Source organism: Chiloscyllium punctatum, chromosome 4 (assembly GCF_047496795.1).
Source record: "Chiloscyllium punctatum isolate Juve2018m chromosome 4, sChiPun1.3, whole genome shotgun sequence".
In the NCBI taxonomy this organism is placed as follows: Eukaryota; Metazoa; Chordata; class Chondrichthyes; order Orectolobiformes; family Hemiscylliidae; genus Chiloscyllium; species Chiloscyllium punctatum.
In genome coordinates, this window is record NC_092742.1 from 82,497,079 (window position 1) to 82,522,560 (window position 25,482).

General features: G+C 38.8%; 1 protein-coding gene across 1 annotated transcript in view; it reads left to right on the forward strand.

Annotated features, from left to right (window-relative positions):
• Positions 1–25,482, forward strand: part of dcaf5 (ddb1 and cul4 associated factor 5) — a gene marked incomplete at its 5' end in the record, with an annotated part of 79,394 nt that overhangs the window by 9,420 nt on the left and 44,492 nt on the right. The window contains 4 exons of the mRNA XM_072567888.1: positions 6,986–7,022; positions 8,453–8,589; positions 10,559–10,688; positions 25,252–25,465. Coding sequence (XP_072423989.1) covers positions 6,986–7,022; positions 8,453–8,589; positions 10,559–10,688; positions 25,252–25,465 — 518 coding nt within the window. The remainder of the gene's footprint in view (positions 1–6,985; positions 7,023–8,452; positions 8,590–10,558; positions 10,689–25,251; positions 25,466–25,482) is intronic.

Below are 25,482 nucleotides of genomic sequence, written 5' to 3' on the forward strand. Positions count from 1 at the left end.
TTACATTTGGAATTGCAGCCGGCTGGGATTGTTTGATAATTGTGTTAACCCAGGGAAATAATGGATAAAAGTTTCAAAAGGTTGAGTCCTGTTAGTAGTAGCTTATGCTTTGTTGTAGCACAAAGTGTTTAAAATTGAGAACAAATGCAGGTTTTGCAAATCTAATAAAAATAAATGCTGGTACTACACTGTGGGCATGGCAACGTTAGTGAAGAGAAAAGCATAAACTTTCAGGTCATTGTGACTTTTCGTAAGCACTAACTTTAAATTGTCACTCTTCTTTCTCTTCCCAGATGCTGTTTGGTATCTTGAGAATTCCAAACAATTTCTGTTTTAATTTCAAATCGAGAAGATTGATTAACTGGGAGTAATTGTGGAATGATAGTTCAGGTTGTATTCATATGGCTGGACTAAAGTTCAAGCAGATATTAGACAGCTGATCTGGAACGATATGTTGAAAACATGGCTGCTTTTATTTGGTTTGTGAATTTGTTACAATATCCCCTTAGTTTTTAAAATACTAACTATGAATGACACTTGACTACATATTCTCAAATACCTCGTGCTTTGAAGATGTCAGAAGAATAATAACACTTTTGGTACTGAAGTTTATTACAATAACTTGTAGTTTTTCACTAATGTTTTTTTTAAAATGAGTAACCAGTATAAGTTTTGAATGAAAAAGACAGGAAACAGGAGCATGATTTGGTCATGCTCAAGAAAGATGATATTTGACCTTTAAATATCTGGGGAAAATTGAGTATTATATGTTTATGGGATGTATTGTTAGACTGTAAAGAATGAACAATATGTGGTCTGTATAAGTAGTTATTCATGACAATGATTTAACTAATCTGCTAATCTACAAGGCCAGGTGCATTTTTATGATATTTGTTTAAAGGCCTAAGCAGTGACTTTCCCAAAGTGCAACTTACCTCACCTAAGCATTTCCATCGAGGATATATCTAAGATGTTGTATAAATGTTTTGTTCATTATTTAGGAAGCTCATGTGGTTGGGTGACTACCATAATATCACCTTGTGATGCTTAGGATTGATCTGCGTGAAGATTACATGTCCACACTATCCATCATATTCAGCTGTTCACGTAACTGTAGGTTTCTGGTATATTATTTGTAGCCTTGATATAACTCTGTTTGTAGAATTAAAGGTGTGATTACTCTTTTTGCCTGAAGGTGTAGCTATTATATCATTTTATGTCAAATTATTACATGACCGTGTTGTGGCAGTGGGATCGACAGCATTAGACTCCTGAGTCCAGGTTTCGGCAGCTCATGGTTCATCCACACAGCTTCATTATTGTCTTTGCTGCTCAGTGAAGTTTGTTTTTTTGGTTTTGGTTGCCCTGGGGATGCCTCCTGATGGTATCCTGTGGGGGGGGCCAGTGCCTCATGTATCTCCATCCCCACTCCATCTTGGGTGATGGCATCGGAGGTTGAGCTAGGAGCCCATCCATCGACATGAGGAGTGATTTGATTCTTTGCACCACCATCGCAATCTGATGTGGTGACCAGTAGTGGACATTGTTGACTACACCAAAGCTTTAAACAACTTGGTGAAGAGTCCATTAAAAATGTGAGAAGGACTGTCAAAAGAAATGTTGCAGAACAGCAATATAGAGCGCTGAGTATAACTTCCATGAGATGTGTCTTTAAGGAAGAAGCAGGCTGACAGTCCCAAAAGGTAAACCCTGAAAGTGAACGTTGGAAGCAGAACCAAATTGGACCTTCAAGAAACCTGTTTTAGAAGCGAAAGCAAGCCATTCAGATTGGGGAAACTATTTTCAGATCTGAGAAAACTCTATCACTTAAAGTCAGGATTTTTTTTTCAAAGTTGTGTCACCATTTTGAAAATGTGGGAAAGATACCTGTCTATTCTGCCACTTTGTTTCAAGCTAAAGAGAAATTATGGAGGATATTCCTCTTATTTTAAAAGGACCGATTAGATTTAAAAGCTTGGGTAAGAGATTTACAAACTGTTCAAGAGCCTTTCTGAAAGTAAATTGGCATTTTGAACGCTTTATTGCAACTATATTGCTGCATTTATGGTATTAAGACATTTAAAACGTCTCTAGCTTTATTCCCACAACAATGTTGGAGAAGTCTAAGTGTTTAGATGATTTAAAAGCATCTTTTTGAGAGAAAAAAATTGAAAGGCAACAATAGGACGCATTTGTGCTATTTCAGTAGCCAGTAAGAGAAGATTGTGAGGGCATTTTGTCAGTATATTCAAAATATTCCCTATATTAAACTGGGATGCCACGGACTTGCTAGCAGAATGTAAAACTTTTTAACAGCATGTAGAGCTATGGTTTCTAGACTTATATGTCTCTGGAGGAAAGCAGGAAATTATGATTTACTTAACAATTGCAATAATAATGCAGACTTAATATGTCACGGTTAACAGCTGAAGAGCTTAAAAAAAATCCACTGAAGGTAGGTCCACAGGAAAACCATTTTCAAGCTGGTTTAAGTGTGTGTATTCCTTGACTATAATTCACAACGTTTAGATAGAAGCTGATAGAGTCCGTAGACTACTTCCAGTGAGCTGATGCATCATGTTTTTTGGTTTGTTTGTGATTTTATGCAACCCTGTGAAGATTTCTGGAATGGTTTGTCTAGACCGGTTAGATCTAAGACCGGTAGCGTCAAAAAGCATGTGTGAAAATTCAAAGCAATTCTTGCAGGTTGATGAAGCTTGCAGGTTTTAAGTATAAAAGAAAAGAGCTCGAAAAAAGGGTGTCCGACTTGAAACGGCTCCGGTGGGGAGCTGGGGCCCCACGTGAGGTCACAAACTTAAATCTTAGGGGTTGCAAGCTCTGAGGCTTCAGTGATCAACACACCGCCTCCAATTGTCATCAGTCTTCTCCGACCCTCGCTCCCTCTACCTCCATTTCTCACCATGGGGTGATGACAGGTTTTGAGTCTCAAAATGGGATCACAGCAGGAAAAAAATTGAGAAGGGCTCAACTAGAACACTCAATTTTGCAAGATATCCCTGCTACATGCACAAATAAAGTGTTCAACATCCAAGAGTGTGCAGGAAATCAAGCGCTACTATTGGACAAGGTGTTACAAATGTTCAATTTAATCACAAAGTTTGTGCATTTATCTGAGTTTGACCACTTCGTAAAATAAAATAAGTTCCCATCAGGTTTCATCAATTAATAAAACAAAATTGTACTTATTTTTAACAAGCTTATCATCAAGCAAGTGGCAAAGTAGATTAATTACTAACATGGCAACTTAAACTATGCCCCCTTTAAATCCAAACAAACACTTATTCATTCACAAAGGACAGTTTTGCAGAAACATTGTGGGTAGAAAATAGGCAGAAAGGAATAAATTCTGTGGATCGAGTCCAGACCACAAGAATGGAATGAAGTGCCTTTCATTTGATGAAAGTCGCTTTTGATGATGATATTATGTTGTTGTAGATTGTGGCAAATCGTAATTTGGTGGCCAGTCAGTTGGCCCTAGGTTCTTTGCTTAAGTGAAATGATTCTTTTCAGAGACTTTTAGTGTTGGTTTTCTTCCATTCACAGAAGGTACTGGAGTTGTAGTGGCTTAGCAGCTCTTGAAAGTTTCAGTACAACCACACTCCTGATTTCTGTTACAAAACTGGAAGTTCAGATAGGTACAAAAGCTTGTTGCTGGGCAGTTCTTTATTTCAATTCAAAGCCATTTGGTGTCAGCAGGGTGTCAAAGGTATGAAATCTAACTTCTCCAAAAGTTACTTGCCTTTATGTAACTGTTAGGTAAAAGCAATATGTTCCATTTTTCCTTTGAGTTATTAAGAAAAAAAAGTTTGGTTCATTCTCTGCAACATAACAGCCCTCACTTACATTTTCCCAGCTGATTTTTTTTAATCCATCCTTGATAAGATGCATCACTATTTTTAAATGCATTTCATCTCAAGGTAAACATGACAGGTTATGAGGGGAAAAAAAAGTCCTTCAATCATCCTTTGTGCTAGGTTTGGTACAATTTATCATTATCTTTCCTTTCAAATTTCAACCTGTTCTGCTTCATTTAATTCTTGGTATATCTACAATTACATTATCTTTTCCAGCAATATGAGCAATTCTTATAAGATTGAATTAACAATCAGTAACAATGCCAGAGGTTCCTGTAGGTATACTTACTAATATTGGTAAGAAATTTCTTAGAAAAGTATCCCACTGACTTCCCTATTCCTGATTTGTCATCTTGCAATAAAACTGCACTGACCTCCAAGTCAGTTGCATCAATTGCCATTTTAAAAGGCTCAGTGAAGACCGGGGGAGCCAACACAATTTTATCCATTAGGATTGCCTTTAGATTGTAAAAACTGTTTGGCAGACGTTTTGACGATATTGCCTTTACCTGTTTTTTGTAATAAATCTGTTAGAGGTGTTCGACATTGAGGTGTTAAAGTTGGTATAAATTTCTGATAAAAGCCATGCATCCCTAGAAATCTGATGATTTCTCATTTAGGTTTAGGAATAGGAATTCTCTCTGAGCTTCATTTACACTGTTCTTGACAACTTGCCCTTATGCATTGTGGCCTGGGTCAATTATCCTCACTTTTGCAAACTCATTCTTAGCAAGATATGTTACTTAACCAGCTACATATAATTCACTTTAAATACGCCTTCAAATTATTTTTTTCAAGGTGTTGCAGTATGTCTAGATATTGCCTAAATGAAATGCACAATTAGGCATACTAACTACTACTTGATTCATAAGTCTTTAGAATATAACTGGGATATTTTTCAAAGCAAATGGCATGACTCAACATTGATGCAACTTATTTCATATAACAAAAGCTGTTATTATTCAACTGTTGATGTTGATGGTACTTGCTGAATAATTAATTGTCACAATCAGAGATCAATCAATTATCAAAGACACATTAGAAACTGCAGCAGACCATTCAAGAAGCACTTGTAGAATTGGATGATAAAGAATGGAATGTCTTACTTTCTGCTGAATTAGTGAAACTAAAAACTCAGTTCTGTGCTGTGGAGAGGAAAATGAAACTCCAAGAGCAAATCGGTGAACAACCAGCTCAGATAAATGTAAACTTGAGAATACCATCTTGGAAATGAACAAGATTTTTTATGGGATGTCTGTGTTCCGACCTCAAACATGAATGAAGGGCTGAAAGACCAAGAAAGGAAGCACAATGAGCTACAAACTGTGCATCACTAATCCATTGACGCAATTGTCCTTCTGCTGGAAGACTTGCACAACTCGGACAAACACAGATCAGGCTTAGCATGAGCAACTGCAGAAACAATGGCTTGAACCCAGAGCACATTTGAGGACATTACAGCCTTGTAAAAACAGGTGGAGATACATAGCATGCATTGCACTCATAACAAGGTGTGGAAGACCAGACAGGAGATGATCATTTCAGAAATAAATGTCAGCAATGATGCTCTGGTTAGAGAAATGAAATAGGGTATATAAGAACCCAAGCAACCATTGAAGCAGCAAATATAGGAAGACTAGGCTTCCAAGAAAACAAAATAGGAAAAGCAATTTGAGAAGTCAAAAATGGCAGACAGTATAGAGGATGGAAGTTATCATCTCCAGACAAAACCATCACCATGAGTTCTGCAGGTTTCAGAAAATGACTTTTATGTTATAGCCACTTCTAGGTTGACTTGTAATGGTAAATAGTTGAACTTCCTTTTGTAAAGAAAGGATATTGTATCTTTTCCTTTAAGGGACTTTACATGTAGTGCCTAAAATTGTTAAAGGTATAAATGGCTGCAGCTCTGCATGCCAATCAATCTGACTGGACATGTGCAGGCAGGCCACAAAGAACTCCGATAAAGTAAAAGTGCTCAAATCTTAGCAGGTCTGACAGCATCCGTAAAGGGAGATGCGGTGTTAATATTTGGAGTCCAATATGACTCTTCTGTGGAGCTCTTTATATCTCTCCACAGATGCTGTCAGACCCCTTGCTTTTTGCCAACAATTTTTATTTTGGATCTACAGCTTCCACAGCATTTTCAATCGCATGGAGCTCTGCTGGAATGTATCCGTGTCTTTTATTATTTTTAAATAAAGTCAGTCATGCAGTTCATCAATCCCTGCACTGTAGATAGTGTAAAGGGCATTCACCAGGATTTAGCCTAATCTAAATTGAAGACAAGGAGGTTTAGAGGGAATTTGAGGAAAAATAAATTTCTTCCAGAAGGTGGTGGGAATTTGGAATGCACTGCCTCAGAGGGCAGTAGAGGCAGGAGACCTCACAACCTTTAAGAAGTGCATAGATGAGCATTTGAAATGTCATAATGTTCAAGGCTGTGGGCCAAGTGCTGGAAAATGGGATTAGTGTCGCTACGTTGATATGGACTTGATGAACCAAAGAACATCTTCAGTGCTGTATGATTCTATGAGTGAGTAGCTTACAGCTTACCACTGTTCAATCTCTAGCAGTTTCTCTGAACTGATAAAGAATGTTCTAAAGTTTTGAAGTGTGCTAACTAGCAGCCTAATCTTTGGGAGGCTTGAGCAATCCATCTTGAGGAATGCATTTATGTCAAAGAGAAAAATTAAAAACTGGCTTGGAGAGAGAGGCATTATTAAACTTTACTATGTGACACCCAGCTGGTCAAAACCAGAAATTAAATTTGGCATGAAGTGACCCAGTGCAGTAGGTAGCAAAACTGAACAGATGATAGTTAAAACCACAGACCAGAGGTGTATTGTGGACAAAAAGCTGCATGATGATTATGTATTCAATTATTTAAGATTTTGGAATAATGTACGGCACTATGGTTGGTGTTTGCTACAGTGACCATATTTTAAATATAAATCATGACTTCAACATTGGTCTTGAGGTCATTATAACCCTGTAGTTGGTGTATGCATAGAGAGATACCTCTTATGTAAAATGGTATTTCTAACAGCATCTTTAGAACAAACTTATTGTGTTGAAGGTTAATGTCCTTTCTCTTTTCCTTTTTGTAGGAAATGATGAGCAAGTGATTGTTCATGATGTTGAAAGGTAAGAAAGGAAAAAATAAGCTCCATGTAAAGCAGCATCACAACATTTATAAAAGGACAATAAAGTCCAAAGAAGCAAGCAAAGAGAAAAGCAAAAACCTTTCACAGGAATTGTTAAGCTAACAACTAATAGGGTGATGGGAGCAATTAGATTGCACTATGATTCTCGTTTCCTGATTGAGTTGTGCTGTTCAGGAAGATCTGTTTATTGAGGTACAGCAGTTTGAAACTCATGCCTGAATGTGCAAATCACATTTTTGTGTTCTAAGTTGTGTTGATTTAATAAAGATGGTTGGAGCTAGTCTGTGCCAGTCTGAATTTTGATGAATGCCAGCCTAACTTGGATGTGATCTTGATGTCCCTTTCTTGACAATTAAGTGATGGACTATATGGACTCAGTGCAGGGTAAGATGATGACAATAGAGTTCTTGATGGATTATAAAATGGAATCTTGGAGACTGACAGTACTTCAAGATGGCAACATTGTGGGCTGAAGTGGAAGCATGCGTGCAGTGGATGATATTCAGGAGATTAGACTTGACACTGCTGATGACTAACTGGATGTGAGATTTGCTAGTCAGCTCAAGGTATGACACAAACTAGTGTACCATTTAGCTGTATTCGAGGAAGCAAATCCAAGTAATTGACAGAATAAAGATTAGAATCCTTAGTTTCAAGTATAGTTGTGCCAATTTTTAGTAAGAATAGGCCAATGTTCAAATAGTGTTTGCCCTGTTGACAGTCAGCTGTGCATACTCAGTCAGCCCACATGAGTTTAAATACTGAACTTGGATTACTAGGCAACAATGTTTTGAATGCACTGATCTGTGAAGCAGACAGTTTTGAATAAGTATGTTATCTGTTTGGTGTTACCCAAAAGCTTTGAATGTTATTTTCAATATTCAAATCGTGCTCAGTGGTTAATAGTTCAGTTGCATGTAATTTTTCTGATAGATATTGGGCTGCTGTTTTCAGTCTGTCCTGAATGGTTTTGGGTTTACTGCATAGTCAGTTTTGATGTTTGATAAGAGGTTCCTACCTCTGAGCCATGCAGCTCGTGTTCAAGTCCTGTCTGCTGCAGCGGTGTGTAATAACATCTCTGGATAAGTTAATTAAAAAATATCTAAAAGAATGACTCAGCAATATTTACTTAACAGTACAAATGGGAAAGTTACATAAGATGTTCTGAAAAAGGGCTGTGTATTTTGAGAGATGAGAAGATTATTGTTGTTTTGCATATGTGGCAAATAGATTATACAGGGTTTTTGTGTGTTTATACGCATTGTTCCTTGTTGCCAATGTTGTGCTGTCTCTCGTTCTATCTGTTGTGATGTGAGCTTAATTATTCTTTTTTGTTGTTTCCTCCACAGTTAACAGCTTAGCTGGAATTATTAACAGTGCAAATTTTCATTACCTGTAATTTTCTTTCAGCACAGAAATAGTGAATGTTTTTCCCCATGATGATGCTGTATATGGCCTGTCTGTGAGCCCTGTGAATGACAAGGTGTTTGCTAGTTCTTCAGATGATGGCAGAGTCCTTATCTGGGATATACGAGACTCACATGGAGGCAAGTATTAAGAGTTGACTTGTGCATAATATAATCCAATTCAAGAAATGTACTAAGCTTCTGTTAACTAGATTATAACCACACTTTGTTTGCCTACATAGCAGTGACTGTACGTGTGTGTGTTTTTTTTACATTTTAAAGATGCAATGGGAGTACTTAGGTATTTGTCTGTTTTTCTGTCTTTCAAGAGAACATGTATATGGTTTGGAGTCTAATGATTCTTTATCTTGAGCTGATGATTGCTGTCATTGATTATGGTATTTGTGACCTCAATGCCCTTGAGTGCATGTGTAAGAGAATCAGAGATAGGGTGATTTTATTTTTTGATTTTTTTTAATCAGCATGATTATTCCTGGGCTATATCACAGGACTTTAATGGTCTCTGTTCAGTACCTCAGCTGGATTCCACATACTCTGCTCTTTGCAAGCTATTTCTGGTCTAGTTGAAAAGACTGAAGATTATACAAGATATGTGAAAGAAAAAGTCAAGAAGAAACCCTAGAACTCTCTCCCTTTGCATCTTTTTAACCATTCCACTCTCCTTGAAGTCTACTTTCAGCTCTGAGCAAATGTTTGGTCACCCCATTTTAAATCAGTTTATTTGCTGCTGTGCTTCCATGAAGTGTCTTGAGGCTTTTCCACATTTATATTGATCCAAAGAAATTGCCTCCTGAAGGGTCCTAACCCAAAACATTGACTTTCCTGCTCCCTCCAATGCTGTTTGATTTGCTGTGTTCTTCCAGCTCCACATTTTATCGATTCTGACTTCCAGCACCTGCAGTCCTTACTATCTCCAAACTGCAATTCATTGCAGTTAATACACCACCTGTCAGTTTTCCACCCGATAACTGAAGTATATCAGCTAGTAATCATCATTTGTTTTTTATTGGTTTATTTTTGTTAATGAAAATGTTACTAAAAATTGGTCTCTGGATTAAATGCTTGAGAATATTATCTTCTAATATCAGAGCTAAATTCACGACTATTTGACTTTGTGTTTTGTCGATATTATTTAAATTACAGATCAAATCTAGTGCAATACCTTTCACCTTTTGTAATTGAGCTTTCCACATTATCCAATATGGTAACAAAAATGGAAAATGCAATGGAAATGTTTATGCTGATATTTTTGCTGAAGAGCTCAGGTTTTCAGTTGAAATCTAACTCTTTCTTTCTGATTCAGGTACAAACATGGTTGAATTGCAAATCCAAAATCTTGGAATTGTGTAAAAGCTGCAAGTGATAGACATGCATTTGTCTGCTTTTCAACAACTCTCCATCTTCTTCCCCATATGTGACAAGAAATTTCTATATTTGTGCTGCAAATTCTATTGGGGCTGTTATTTAATGTTACTGGAAACAATCATCCTCTAAAGACAAGTTTGATTTAAATTACTGTTATTCAATATGTGCCAAATAAATCATCCAAAAAGTATGCAAGTTAAACTGACTTGCAAAATGATATGCAATGAATTATGTTTGCAAACAGTTGCTTCATCGAGCTTGGCAGAAACCATCTGCCTCATCCAGCCTGTGCCCCTCCCCCCACCCCAAACTATTAGGATGTATAATTTGTAAATAGCCAACCATTAGTATCCTGCTTCCTCAAGCCAACATGCTATGAATTGCTAGAAAATATCCAACTTCTGTGTCTAGCAGAATCACTGAGATTGTTTCTTTTACATTAACTTCAAGGAAAAACATTCCTCAGTGAGCCATTCAAATCCTTAAATTTATTTGCTTATGGTGATTTATCAATTAGTTTAGTTTGCAGCACAAACTCTAGTGTGAGTGAAGAAGTGCAACCAGAACTGAAATCTAATGAGATGGTCTTTTGCAGCAAATCTGGGGCCACTCTGATTACCCATTCTCTACCAAAAATTTAAAATAATATCCTGAGTGAAACTTCTCATGGAACATTAATCCTCATCTCCAAGCATTAATCTACAGTTGTGTCTCACTTTTCCAGAACCATTTTGTTTGGCGAATTACCCCTCAGCCTTTCACAGTGTGATGTTTAACCCTGTTGAGCCCAGACTTCTGGCTACTGCAAATTCCAAAGAAGGAGTGGGCCTGTGGGACATTCGCAAGCCTCGAAGGTGAGCTAATTCTCAGCTTTGGCGGGTCTTTTTTTAACTTTTGCCCTATCGTAAGAACCAGTTGTGTTGAAAGCTATAAAGCTGCCAGTGAATGTGAATGCTACCTAGTTGAGAGGGGTTGGAGGGCAACCTACGACTCTGGAGCGTATCCCAATTTAGCAAATGGCATTTTGTATTCAGTAATTTTTGCTGAGATGAATTAAAAGAACACTGATACCCTCTGCAATGGATTATGTCACATGGTATTCAACAAATTCAGCTGACAAATTGGGCAGTAGGTATTTAGAAAACCAATGTTTAAAAGTTTGTTTAAATGGAATAATGCAAGTTTTATTTATGTTTATATGTTTATTTACCTTTAACAGAAAGCTACAAGAAATTATAAACTGTTGTATGGTACATAATGTCAATTCATAGAATAATTGAAATAATCTGACATAAAGCATGCATAACTTAGGGTCAGAGAGATGCACACACCAGACCTTTTCGTCCAACTTGTCCATGCCAACCAGATATTCTAAATTAATCTAGTTCCATTTACCAACACTTGGCCCATATCCCTCTAAACCCTTCATACTCATATACCCATCCAGATGCCTTTTAAATGTTGCAATTGTACTAGCCTGCACCACTTCCTCTGGCAGCTCATTCCATACACGTTCCACCCTGTGTGAGAAAATGTTGCCCTTTTGGTCCCTTTTATATCTTTGCCCTCTCACCCTAAACCTATGCCCTCTAGTTTTGGACTCCTTCAACCCAGGAAAAGACCTTATCTATTTACCCTATCCATGCCCCTCATGATTTTGTCAACCTCTATAAGGTCACCTCTCAGCCTCTGATACTCCAGGGAAAACAGCCCCAGCCTGTTCAGCCTCTCCCCACAGCTCAAACCCTCCAACCCTGGCAACATCCTTAAGTCTTTTTTTTTAGATTAGATTAGATTACTTACAGTGTGGAAACAGGCCCTTCGGCCCAACAGGTCCACACTGACCCGCCGAAGCGCAACCCATCCAGACCCATTCCCCTACATTTACCCCTTCACCTAACACTACAGGCAACTTAGCCTGGCCAATTCACCTAACCTGCACATTTTTGGATTGTGGGAGGAAACCGAAGCACCCAGAGGAAACCCACACAGACACGGGGAGAATGTGCAAACTCCACACAGTCAGTCGCCTGAGGCGGGAATTGAACCTGGGTCTCTGGTGCTGTGAGGCAGCAGTGCTAACCACTGTGAACTCTTTCAAATTTCACAGCATCCTTCTTATAGGAGAGAGGCCAGAATTGCACATAATATTCTAAATGTGGCCTAATCACTGTCCTGTACAGCCGCAACATTACCCCTCAACTCTTATACTGAATGCTTGACCTATAAAGGAAAGCATACTAAATGCCTCCTTCACTATCCTATCCTATCTACCTGCAACTCTACTTTCAAGGAACTATGAACCTGCACTCCAAGGTCTCTTTGTTCAGCAACACACCCTTGGACCTTACCATTAAGTGTATAAGTCCTGATTTGCATTTCCAAAATGCGGCACCTCACAGTTATCTAAATTAAACTCCATCTACCACTCCCCAACCCATTGGCCCATTTGTTCACAATCCTCATGTACTAAAAGGTAACCTTCGTTGTCCATGACACCTCCAATTTTGGAATCATCTGCAAACTTGCTAACTATACCTCCTGTGTTCACATCCAAATCATTTATATAAATGATGAAAAGTAGTGGACCCAGCACCAATCCTTGTGGCACTCCACTGGTCACAGGCCTCCAGTCTGAAAAACAACCCTCCACCACCACTCTGAGCCCGTTCTGTATCCAAATGGCTAGTTCTCTCTGTATTCCATGAAAGCATACCAAACACCGCATTCACTATCCAATCTACCTGCAACTCCACTTTCAAGGAGTTGTTCAGAAACACTCCCTAGGACCTCACCCTTAAGTGTATAAGTCCTGCTAAGATTTGCTTTCCCAAATTGCAGCACCTCACGTTTTTCTAAATTAAACTCCATCTGCCACTCCTCAGCCCATTGGCCCATCTGATCAAGTTCCCATTGTAATCTGAGGTAACCTTCGCTGTCCACTACACTCCAATTTTGGTGCCATCTGCAAACTTACTAACTATACTTCTTATGCTCCCATCCAAATCATTTATGTCAATGACGAGAAGCTGTGGACCCAGCACCGATCCTTGTGGCACTCCAGTTTGAAAAGCAACACTCCACCACCACCCTCTGTCTTCTATCTTGGAGCCAATTCTGTATCCAAATGGCTAGTTTTCCCTGTATTCCCTCCAGCTTCTGCCTCCACTTTTGTCTCCGCCTACTCTGCAACCAAAACTTGGACTACATTTCCAAGGGTCACCCCAGGTCCTACAGCCGACCTGCAGCCAGCCAGCACATCAGCTCTCCCTCCTCACCCATCCAGTACACCACCACCCTCCTCTCCATCTAGGGCCCCAAACAATCCTTCCAGGTGAGATCGAGGTTTACCTGCCTCTCTTCCACCCGAATTTACCGCATTAGGTGCTCCCGGTGTGATCATCTCCACATCGGGGAGATCAAACGTAAACTCCAGGAAAGGTTCACTGAGCATCTCGGCCAGACCTGCAGAGACTGACTGAATCTCCAAATCTTTATTTTATTTCCCCATCCCATTCCCTTTCCGACATGACCATCCTTGGCCTCCTTCATTGCCACAATGAACCAAACTGCAGATTGGAGGAACAATACCTCACCCTACAGCCCGGCGGACTCAACATTTCAAATAACCTCCCTTCCCAGTTCCCCTCTCCCTTCAACTGCTCCCTGCCACCAACCAGGTCGTACCCTTGATCTGTCTTCACCTATCCTCACTTTACCACTCTTCCCCCTTTATCTGCAGCTCCCCCTACACCAACCCAGTCCTGAAGAAAGTTTACACCTGAAATGTCAACTTTTCCACCTCCTGATGCTGCTTGGCCTGCTGTGTTCTTCCGGCCTCCTGCCTGTCTATTTCCATGTGATCTAATCTTGCCAATCAGTCTACCATAAGGAACCTTGTCAAACGCTTGACTGAAGTCCGTGTGAATCACGTCTATCACTCTGCCCTCATCTTCATTATTTCTTAAAAAAACACAATCAAGTTACCTGAGACATGATCTCCCACGCACAAAGCCATGTTGACTATCCCTAATCAGCCCTAGACTTCCCAAATGCATGTAAATCCTCTCCCTCAGGAGTTCTGGGGTACACGTAATTACGGGATTTATCCACATTTATGCGTTTTAAGACATCCAGCACCACCACCACCTGTGTAATATGGACATTTATCAAGACATCACCATTTATTTCCCTACATTCTTTCTCTTCCATGTCCTCCTCCACAGTAAACACAGATGCAAAATGCTCGTTCAGTATCTCCCCCATCTTCTGCGATTCCACATTAAGGCGGTCTTGCTGATCTTTGAGGGGCCCTGTTCTGTCACTAGTTACCCTTTTATCCTTAATGTATTTATAAAATCCCTTTGAATTCTACTTACCCCTATTTGTCAAAGCTATCTCATGTTCCCTTTTTGCCCTCCTGATTTCTGTCCTAGGTACATTCCTACAGCCTTTATACTCTTCTAAAGATTCACTCGATCTCTCCTGTCTATACGTGACATATGCTTCCTTCTTTTGCTTGACCAAAACCTGAATTTCGCGAGTCATCCAGCATTCCCTACATCTACCCACCTTGCCTTTCACCATAACAGGAACAAACTGTCTCTGGAGACTCGCTATCTCATTTTTGAAGGCTTCCCATTTTCCAACTGTCCCTTTATTCATTCATGGGATCAGGCTGTCGCTGGCTAGGCCAGCATTTATTGCCCATCTCTAATTGCCCAGAGGGCAGTTGAGAGTCAACCTCATTGCTGTGGGTTTGGAGTCACACATAGGCTAGACCAGGTAAGGATGGCAGTTTCCTTGTCAGAGGCTTCAGTAGCGAGTTACTTGGACAAACATTTTTATTATTCCTTTGTGATTACCACAATGGCATGTTGCCTCCCTATTTCCAAGCTGAAGAATGTTACCAAGTCAAGATTTTCTATGAAGAAACAGCGGCATCCAGAATTTAATGATCAGTGTTCAAACATTTCTGAGGACCGTCAGTCAGCAATTAGGAAAAGGTTAAAAATAGGACCTCCCTTTTTGAATTACCTGGAAGCAGATTTGTCTGCCATTTTAATTAGGGCCTTTGTTTAGCCATGATGATTAGGGTTAGTGAGCCTTGTGCCCTGAGAGGAAGAATCCTGAATTAAAAGGGGTGTAATAAGTATTATTTTTGAAGGTTGGAAGCTTTGGTGTGTGTGCGTTAAGTGGCGTTATTTATTTACTTATTTATTGATTTGTAGTGAGTATAGTTTTGATTTGTGGAGTTGGGGAGTAGTTCGTTCATTGTAATTGTTGTTATAATTTTAAATTGTTATATTTTTGTAAATTTATAATTTTGTAAAGAAAAAATTTCTCAATGAAAATTATTTTTGAAAAAAGACCTCCAAAAGTCAAAATTCCAGGTTTGCTCTTACAGAATACAGAAACAGGAAGATAGTGCAGGTAAATGTTGGGGAACTGCAAGAGAGGGGGATTTGGATTCTTGAAGTATTTGATTGGGCTCTGGAGAGAGGGCACTTGGACAAAATGATTGCACCTACACTGAACCTGGGCTAATGTCACTTGAAAGGTTAACTAATGTGGCTGGGGAGGTATCAAGCTAATTTTATTGAGAGAAGGTAACTCGAAGATAACAGGGGAATGAAAATGAGCAAAGTAGATATGAACAGTGGTAAAATTAGAAATATTCCAAATACTGATTAACTCAGATGGAGAAAAATAGCAGAAGTGGTAAAGGTGATACAAATTTGTCAGTAAATTAATGACTTTAACAAATAAGATTACAAGAATTATAGCACCAGTTGTCATATGACAACTATGATGTGACTGCATTAATAGAGACATGGTTCAAACAAACTCAATAATGCATTCTTAATAATCCTGATTACAAATTATTCCAAAAATGATGAAAAAAGGCAGGGGTGGAGTCGGTGTGGTGATATTGATTTAAGGATGCTACTTGTCTAAAGAGGATTTACTGGAGGATTTACTAGATAATTTGACCTGAGTTGAGGAACAGCTGTTGCACTGGGGGCATTCTTTTTATATAGAGAGATAAGGGGTTTATTGGTAAGCTTCAAAGATCTCTAGCAGGAATAGAATAGTAAAAAGAAACTTGTTTCGATGAAATTTATATCATGAAGTTCTGGTCAGAGGATAAATAATTTCTCATGTATTGGTGTAGGAGAATTGTCTCAATGTATGAAGTCTAGCAAGAAGGAAAGTGGAGTTACATCTGGTTTTCACTGGAGCGTAAGAAGTTGAGGAGTGACTTTCTAGACGTTTATAAAATCATGAAGTGAATAACAGAGGTCTTTTCCTTAAGATAGGGGAGTTCAAAACTCAGGGGCATATTTTTAAGGTGAGAGGAGAAAGATCTTTTGAAAAGGACATGAGGGAAAACTTCTAGTAAAAGATTGCATAATTGCAATGAATTTTTTTTAACCAGAATTGGAGGTACAAGTACTTTACTGGTCAGAGTTCATTTTAGTAAGTTAAGGGATATCCATAAGTGGATTAGAAAAGGTGATTGTAGGATAAGGAAGAATAGAGCAGTAGAAAATATTCAGAGAAGGCAAACTGCAACATCTATATGCAGTAGCCCCCACCCCCACCGGTACCCACGGGGTATACGTTCCAAGACCTACCGCGGAAGCCCGAAACCATGGATAGTCACAAACCCATTCATTTAAATAGGAAATTTACCTTCCCGGCAGCCCCCGGTTCCTGGTTCTGGAATGTTCCCTGTAATATGTTCAGGCCGCGGTAAACCGTGGGTAACTGAAACAGTGGAAACCGGACCTGTGGATACAGCGGTCGGCCTATATGTCCTTAAAGGAAAAAATTGCACATAATGTATTCTCGACATATGATTTACTTGGATCTCTAAGTAGAGGAATAGTCATAGAGTCATAGAGATGTACAGCATGGAAACAGACCGTACCTGGCCCATATCCCTTATAAAAGCAATGAGCTCACAGCTAAATTTGTAAATCCCTGATTAGGCCTCACCTGGAGTATTGTGGGTAATTCTGGGCACCACAATTAAGGAGAAATGAGATGACATTAAAAGTGACAACATGAGGTTTACGTTGCTGTTACCAGCAATGAGAGACTTCAGTCACACAGACGTTGGAAAAGTTAGGACTGTTTTCCTTGAAAAGGCAAACACTCAGATGTGAGCTGGCATCAGTTTTCAAGATCAGGGGTTTTGAAATGTAATTGAAAAGAATAAAGTCTTTTCATGTCAAGTGGATTCACAACTAGAGGTAATAGATTCAAAATAATTGGCAAAAATAGGGGGAAGATGAGTCATGTCCTCACTCAAGTTATCGGGATCTGGGACATTACCTTAAAAAGGTGGTGAAAGCTGATTCCATAAGTAATTTTAAGTTAAGTACTTGAGGAAATTTAAGGATTCTGTCTGGAAGGCAGAAATGTGGAATTAAATGTGACACTTTAAATAAAGCAGCACAAACACTCCATACCCAGTGGTGAATTTCTCTGTCATCAGTTTCATTGATTTTTATGAAACAGCATCAGTTTGAGTCTAAAATTGAAGATACTAATTCTCCTAGTCCAAGTGCAGATGAAGCACTGTAGGATTAGCAGAAAGAGTAAAATGAATGAATGAATGTGAGCCACCTCGTATTACAGTTCATGACATTCTTTCAATTGCAAGATCTTAGAATAGAATGACATGTAATTCAGCAATAAAAGTTCATCCAAAATGTGATATCAAATGGAAACTGTTTCCCCACGTACTTCTCTCTACAATTTTCCTAATGCAGAGATTCCATGCAGCAATGCAAGCTTTACCTCCAATCTTAGCAATGTAAATTGGATGCTTTGCAGATTGCAACTGGAAAAGTTGACCATGAAAAAGAAACATACACAAGGAATGCACTATGCAAGAAAGAGATCGAAAAGATGTCCATTGGTTGTTTGTTGAAAAGAAAAGGGAAGCAAAAAGCACAAGCCCCAATTGAATGTCAGTATTTTAGATTTTATCGTAAACCGAGAGTAATCATACTTTAATAAAGACAAAATACCATGGATGCTGGACATCTCAAAAAGACCCAGAGAAACTGAGCAGATCTGTTAGCATCTGTAGAGAGTGAGTTAACATTTCAAGCCTGGTCTGGCTCTTTTTCAGAACACTGCTTCCAGACCCACTGCGTTTCTGTTATTGTGATTAGATTTAGTCTGATCATGTTGACTGTGAAAATGGGGGAGACACAAGTTGAAAGACTTGAAGTAATTTAACAAAAGCAAGATACTGTGAATACTGGAAATTAGAAATAAAAACAGAAAATTCTGCAAGTACTCAACTGGCCAGGCTTCTTGAGAGTGAGTGAATGTTCACATTTCAGTTAGATGACTTTTCATGAGTTTCAGGTACATGACTTTTCACCTAAGAGACAAATTGAATTTATTGAAGAATGGATGAGGCATATCAAGAAATCAATTCAAGACCATACTGAAGCGGTTAAATTCTTGTCAGTAATTTGCAGTTAAACACGAGACCAGTCTCAACAGAGAAAAGATAAAATTACTGATGAGACATGTTAATCAAGTGCTTACTCGAACCTCTGATTCAAGGATGTTTCTTGTGTTTCAAAACCTTTACCCTTAAGGCTAGTTATAAGGCAGTTGAGACTATTCAAAACACTTGCTGAACTTGGATTAAATTTATAACTGTGTCGTGAAAATGAGCTAACCAGATTTGTGGATTTAAATAACATTATTCTTTCATTTGTGAAAGATGGGCAGATACCATTACAAATTGGAAGTTTAAAATAAACTGCACAAATGAAAATAAGTAAATAAAAGACATTTACTTTCTTTTAAATTTCAATTTTCTTTACTGCATAGTTGATCAATTTCACCTGTAAATTTGGTACAGTTGGCCATTTTACCATTGCTAGGACAGTGCTATTTTATACAGTTGTATTTTAGCATTTTCTGAGCAGATCTAAAAAGATGTGATGAAACCTATGAACAGGGATTCAGCTCAGTACTGTTTTCATAGTTCGATTCTGTAGATCAGTTGATTAATCCTTTTTCTATTGTATGAGGACATGATTAAGAAACAGATTTAGTGTTTTGAATCTTCAGGTAATTATCTTCCAACAGTCTACTCTCCACTATCTGCAAAAAAATTAGTTCTATACAATCAGTTGTTGTTTCCGCAGCAGTAACCTGACCTCGAACTAGTTTGAGACCTGCTTAGGACCACTTGTTCCTTATTGCAGTTATTATCTACACATGAGCAAAGAACCAAATTCCAGAGGTGAATGCTATTCACATCACGGCAGTGTTTTGACTGAGTTTGACATTAAGAACCCACAATAAAAACTCATTAATGTAAAGCATGGGAAAAACTCTCCACTATCTGGAATCATAGCCAGCACAAAGGAAGTTGGTTATGGTTTCTGGAGACCTATTATCTCAGTCCCAGGAAATTGGTAGAGGAGTTCCTGGGACCATTGTCTGAGGCCCATCTATTTACAGTTGCTTCATCAACAACCTTTGCTGTGCTGTAGGAACAGAACTGGGATATTCACTAATTGTCACATAGTGTTCAGTTTCATTTGCAATTCTTCGGAGAATGAAATGGGTAAGAAGGTCTGGACAAGATTCATATTTGAGTTGATAAGTGGTAAATGACATTTCTACCATGCAAATGCTGGGAAAGGACCCTCTCCAATGAGGGAATCTAGTCATATTCCCTTAATATTCAATAGCATTGCCTTGGCTGAAACCACTGATGCCAACATCCTGAGATTCACCATTGGAACAAAAAATAAGCAGGGTAAACCACATAAATACTGAGAAGCTAGATATTCTGGACTAACCACTTTCTGATTTCCTAACGCCTGTACAGCATCAGCAAGGTACAAGTCACGTCTGACAGAGTGTTTCCCTGTCTGCCTGGATAAATATAATTGTAACAACACTCAAAGCTTGATGTAATCTACTATGAAATAGCCTGCTTGATTAACAATTCATTTACCATATTCACATACTCCTCCACTAGCACACTGTGGCTGCAGTGTGTATCATGTAAAAAACCCACTGTTGATGCACTTGCCAAGGCTTATTTAATGTTGCTTTCCAAACCTACAATTTTGATCATCCAGAAGAACAAACTGGCAAATGGGAATACTGCTATCTGCAGGTTCCTGTCAAAGTTATCCATTAGTGTGACTTTGAAATATATCACTGTTCCATCATTGTCTCTGTGTCGAAATCTTAGAACTCCCTAAAACCAAACCGCATGGACTACACTGGTTCAGGAGGCAACTCATCGTACCTCCTCAAAGCAATTAGAGATGGACAATAAATGTTGCCCTTGCAAGTAATACTTGCATCCTATGAGCAAGTTTTTGGGGAAAAAAAGAACTTCCCTAAAGCATTATTGGATATGAAAGGTAAATTTAATGAGTGCTAGCTGTAAAAATCATGATTCTGGAAATCTGAAATAAAAGCAAAGTGCTGGAAAGGTTCAGCAGCTGTGGAAAGAAAGACAGAGTTCGTGTTTCAAGTTTTGATATGACTTCAGAATGTTTTAATTTTTCAGTTAAAAATACGCTATTTATTTAGGAATCCAGGGGTCTAATTTGTTCATTATAATCTGGACGATTACTGTTTCTTTGTAGATTTGGTTTAAATGCATTGGCTGTCACACTCGGCTGCATAGTTAATAATTGCAGCTTAAGACATGCTGGACTTGATTTTAGAACTGTTTCATTTTTCTTGTTATATCTGGAAGGTCTTGTTTGTAAGGGGCCAAATGACTGGGCATGAAGATGATTAGCACTAGGAGTGAAGGGGTGTTGTTGGGTGACTGATTAGATTCCTTACAGTGTGGGAACAGGCCCTTCGGCCCAACAAGTCCATACACCCTCCGAAGAGTAACCCACCCAGACCCATTTCCTTCTGACTAATGTGCCTAACTCTATGAGCAATTTAACACAGCCAATTCACCTGACTACATCTTTGGAATGTGGGAGGAAGCCGGAGCACCCGGAGGAAACCCGCATATACACTGGGAGAATGTGCAAACTACACACAGGCAGTTGCCCGAGGCTGGAATTGAACCTGGGACCCTGGTGCTGTGAGTCAGCAGTGCTAACCACTGAGCCACCGTGTCACCCGTATGAATTGCTTCAAGATGTATGTTTCTGAGGAGAGTGTGTGGGATTGTAAGAGCTTTGAGTCAGTCTGGTGGTATTACATATGACTTTTTAAAAAAATAAGTAGAGAAATTGAACTTTTGTAATATCTAATAATGATGGATGTGTAATTTGAACTCCAGGAGTTCCTTTAAATTTTCGTATTTTCTCTCCGTTACCTGTGTTAGTAGTTGTACTCAGTAATTGTGTGAACTCCTTTGATATTTTCCCCATGTAATGTGTGCCACATAAAAGTTGAATCTTTTTAGTTATAAAGTAATTTGAGAGAAAAGAGGTTGGCAGCTTAATATCTTTGAGCATTAAAAATATTTCTGCTGATTATTTGGATCTTTGCATAGAAAATATTAAATACAGAAAGTACTATTGATGCTGGTGATCAAAAAATGGTTGTCTTTTGAAAAACATTTGCTCATTTTGAGAAGATTTGTAGCTCAGGTTGAGGTTCTGGATGTAGGTTTGCTGGCTGAACTGGAAGGTTCATTTTCAGATGTTTTGTCACCAAACTAGGTAACATCTTCAGTGAGCTTCCAGATGAAGCACTGCTGGTGTTTCCTGCTTTCTATTTATATGTTTGGGTTTCCTTGGGTTGGCGATGTCATTTCCCGTGGTGATATCATTTCCTTTTTTTTCTCAGGGGTGGCAAACGGGGTCCAAGTCAATGTGTTTGTTGATAGAATTTTGGTTGGAATGCCATGCTTCACTGAATTCTCACGCGTGTCTCTGTTTGGCTTGTCCTAGGATGTGTTGCCCCAGTCGAAGTAGTGTCTTTCCTTATCCTGGGATACATGAACATCAACTAGCCACAAAACAACCTGATCCTCTCTCACTAGTGTCCTTGCATATGGATAATGAAGGACACCACTTCGACTGGGACAGCACATCCATCCTAGGACAAGGCAAACAGAGACACGACAATTCCTAGAAGCATGGCATTCCAACCGGAACTCTATCAACAAGCACGTTGTTCTGAGCCCCGTTTATCACCCCCTGAGAAAAAGAACGGGAAATGATGTCACCACAGGAAATGACATCACCAACCAAAGGAAACTCAAACAGAGAAAGCAGGAACCACCAGAGCTTCACCTGGAGGCTCACTGAAGATGTTACCTAGTATGGTGAAGAAATGTCTGAAAATGAACCTTCCAGCTCAGCAAGCAAACCTACATCCACATTTGCTCATTTCACTTGCTAAATCATCCATATCAGACAACTGGAAAAAGCTTATGACACTCTCCTTTCTCTCGCAGGCACTTTCAAAGGCACGGCCACTGTGGCTGTATAAGTATGTGTAAATCTCTCAAAGTAATTGATTCCGCAGTTGAAAGATGAACTAACAGTTTTTTTAGACTGGGTGCCTTTGTATTGTTTTAACACTAAACAGTAGAATGTGATATTCTCCTTTTGGCTTGTAAATCAGCAACCATATAATTAGCTAGCATGGGTTTACAATTAATATTTTTAAAAGGTTATCTTCTGTAGATGAACAAACTGAGAGTTTTTAATGAACTCTTCAAGGTCTTAGAAAAACAAATTATGATCTGTACAGCGTACCAGCCTTTTCTAATAATTTGTAATAATGATACTTTTACTTGTGTCTTAAACCATGGTAGGGAAATACATGAGGAGAAAGTGAGGACTGCAGATGCTGGAGATCAGAGCTGAAAATGTTTTGCTGGAAAAGCACAGCAGGTCAGGCAGCATCCAAGGAACAGGAGAATCGACGTTTCGGGCATCAGCCCTTCTTCAGGGATTCTTCAGGAATTCCTGAAGAAGGGCTGATGCCCGAAACGTCGATTCTCCTGTTCCTTGGATGCTGCCTGACCTGCTGCGCTTTTCCAGCAACACATTTTCAGCTAGGGAAATACATGGCTGAAGTAAACATTTTGGGTATCTTTTACATCGAGTCTGCCATTTGATTAGATTAGATTCCCTACAGTGTGGAAACAGACCATTTGGCCCAACAAGTCCACACTGATCCTCTGAAGAGTAACCCACCCAGACCTATTTCCCTACATTTACCCCTGACCAATGCAACAATGGGCAATTTAACATGGCCAGTTCACCTGATTTGCAGGTATTTGGGGTGTGGGAGGAAACCCACGCAGACACTGGGAGAATGTGCAAACTCTGTACAGACAGTTGCCCGAGGTGGGAATCGAACCTGGGTCCGTGGTGCTGTGAAGCAGCAGTGCTAACCACTGTGCCGCCCACACTTTTATCTGTTTGTTCTGAGGAAGTTTGAAAAGACAAACGTTTCAACAGGAAGCAAGACTAGTTTTATACTTATTGACCAAATTATACAACTTGTGTTGGGATGGCTTTTGATTGCAGTTACAGATTGGTTGTTCTCTATTGTTTACAAATGTAGAATGCTTGATCAACTTTCAATACTTTGTTGCCTTGGCCAAGAGTTATGAGGAATTCTTTTTGAAATTTTTAAGCAAAATATTCTCATAGATTAGTTCAGAAAATCTGTTAATAAGGAAGGAGGATGTGTACATTTTCTTGTAAATTTGTCATTATTCAGCAATCCAGTAGTGGAAGAAATATAATTGAACAAAAAAAATGGCTAACTTTTAAATTGGAGAAAGCAAAATATTGTATCTTAATTCTTAGATTTTAGTTATTTTTATATTAGGTTCAAAGTGGTTATTTCAAAATGGTTATTTGTGCTATGGGAAGCTGTCAACTGAAGATGCAGGATTTAGTAAGATCCTCCTATAATAAATTGAATCCATACACACTGAGATTCCAGTTGTAGTCTGGAGAAAACAAGAACATATAAAATTGAGACTACTGCTATAATTAGAGGTTTGAGTAACTAGAAGAGTTGGAGCTGCTTGCTTTCTTTCTTTTTTGATTTATTGATGTTAGAAAATATATTTTTTTCTTATTTCTAGAACTGCTCTCAGCACTTTGTTAGTCATCCTTGAGGTGAATATTTTTAACTTATAGGACATCTGACTTTGGCTGTATTGTGCAGTCATACCAGCGATACAGGAGTACCAATTTCTGTCAAGGAAATTCTAAACTTGCGCAGTGAATAAAAAAGTCAAGTTAGAATGCTCCTTGTAGATTTTCATTGAAAAGCTACAGGTCACATGATACTTATTTCTGTTGTGGTGTTGAATGGGGATATTTTTATGGGATAAATGTATTATTGGTACAAATAAATCTACCTAGCAAAGTTCAATCTATTTATGCCTCTGTTGTTCTCTCCCATGCTCATAATCTCTCACTAAACACTAGACTGAGGGACAGTCAACTTTGATTGGAAATTCAAAGGGATCTTGTGACGCAGTAACACTGTCCCTATCTCTGGGCGACAGGACCTAGCTTCAAGTATCACCACCTTTAGAGATGTGTCACAATGCCTGAACTTTGGAAAAAACTGGGAATTCATTGTGACAGTTCTGCTAGAATACTTGTGGCTTATTGTGGTATACTAATTGACTGATTGTGTGACATTTAATGTCTTCTAATGCACTATAATCAGCTTTACAGCCTGAGGTGTTCACAAATAAATAAACTAATGAATATCCTGTTGTAGATCAAAATATTTTCTGATACTGCATTCACTGTACAGAATAGGTATGTTTGCATTGCATCCAGAAATCTTTGAGTATCTAACATGTCTTGAAGATTATATTTCTGTTCGTAATTTTATTTGCATTAAGATTCTCACCTTTCAATATGTTTTCGATGATGCTAAAGCTAATATTTGGAAGGGGAGATTGTGATTGGTGGGCAGCGAAATTAGAGAATTATGAAAGATTTATGCTTTTGGCACATTAATTGAAATAATGAAATAAAAGTCAGGAAACGCTAAACCTGCAACACTGGATTCCAGTGATTTCAATCCCAGCGTGAAAGGGTTGACTTGAAATACATTATTCCTGAAGGCGTTTTGCTAGCTCTCAACCAGTGAATTTGAGGACAATATGAATTCTTGCATTATCAGTTGAGCTTCTGTTTCTGGACAAATCTGCAATCTGTTAATTGTGGTGTGAAAAGATCTTGCTGCTTAATCAACATGCAGAGTTCACATGTCTGAGCAGAAGTTGTTTTTCTCTGAAAACATTGGTTCCTTGTCTGAGGCAGATGGGTTTACTACAGATTTCTAAACAACAGAAACTTGTGGCAAAGATAAAAGTGCATTAATAATCAGAATTTGTACAGGTGGGTAGTCTGCTAGGATTTCTTGTAACCCCCTGTGTTCTTCTTGTAGCTCCTTGCTCCGTTATGGAGGAAAACTTCCTATGCAGAGTGCCATGAGTGTCCGCTTCAATAGTAGTGGGACCCAGCTGTTGGCACTGCGGCGTCGCCTCCCTCCAGTATTATATGACATTCATTCGCCACAGTCTGTGTTTGAGTTTGATAACCAAGGATATTTCAATTCCTGCACTATGAAGAGCTGTTGCTTTGCAGGAGACCGTGATCAAGTAAGTAAACACCACTT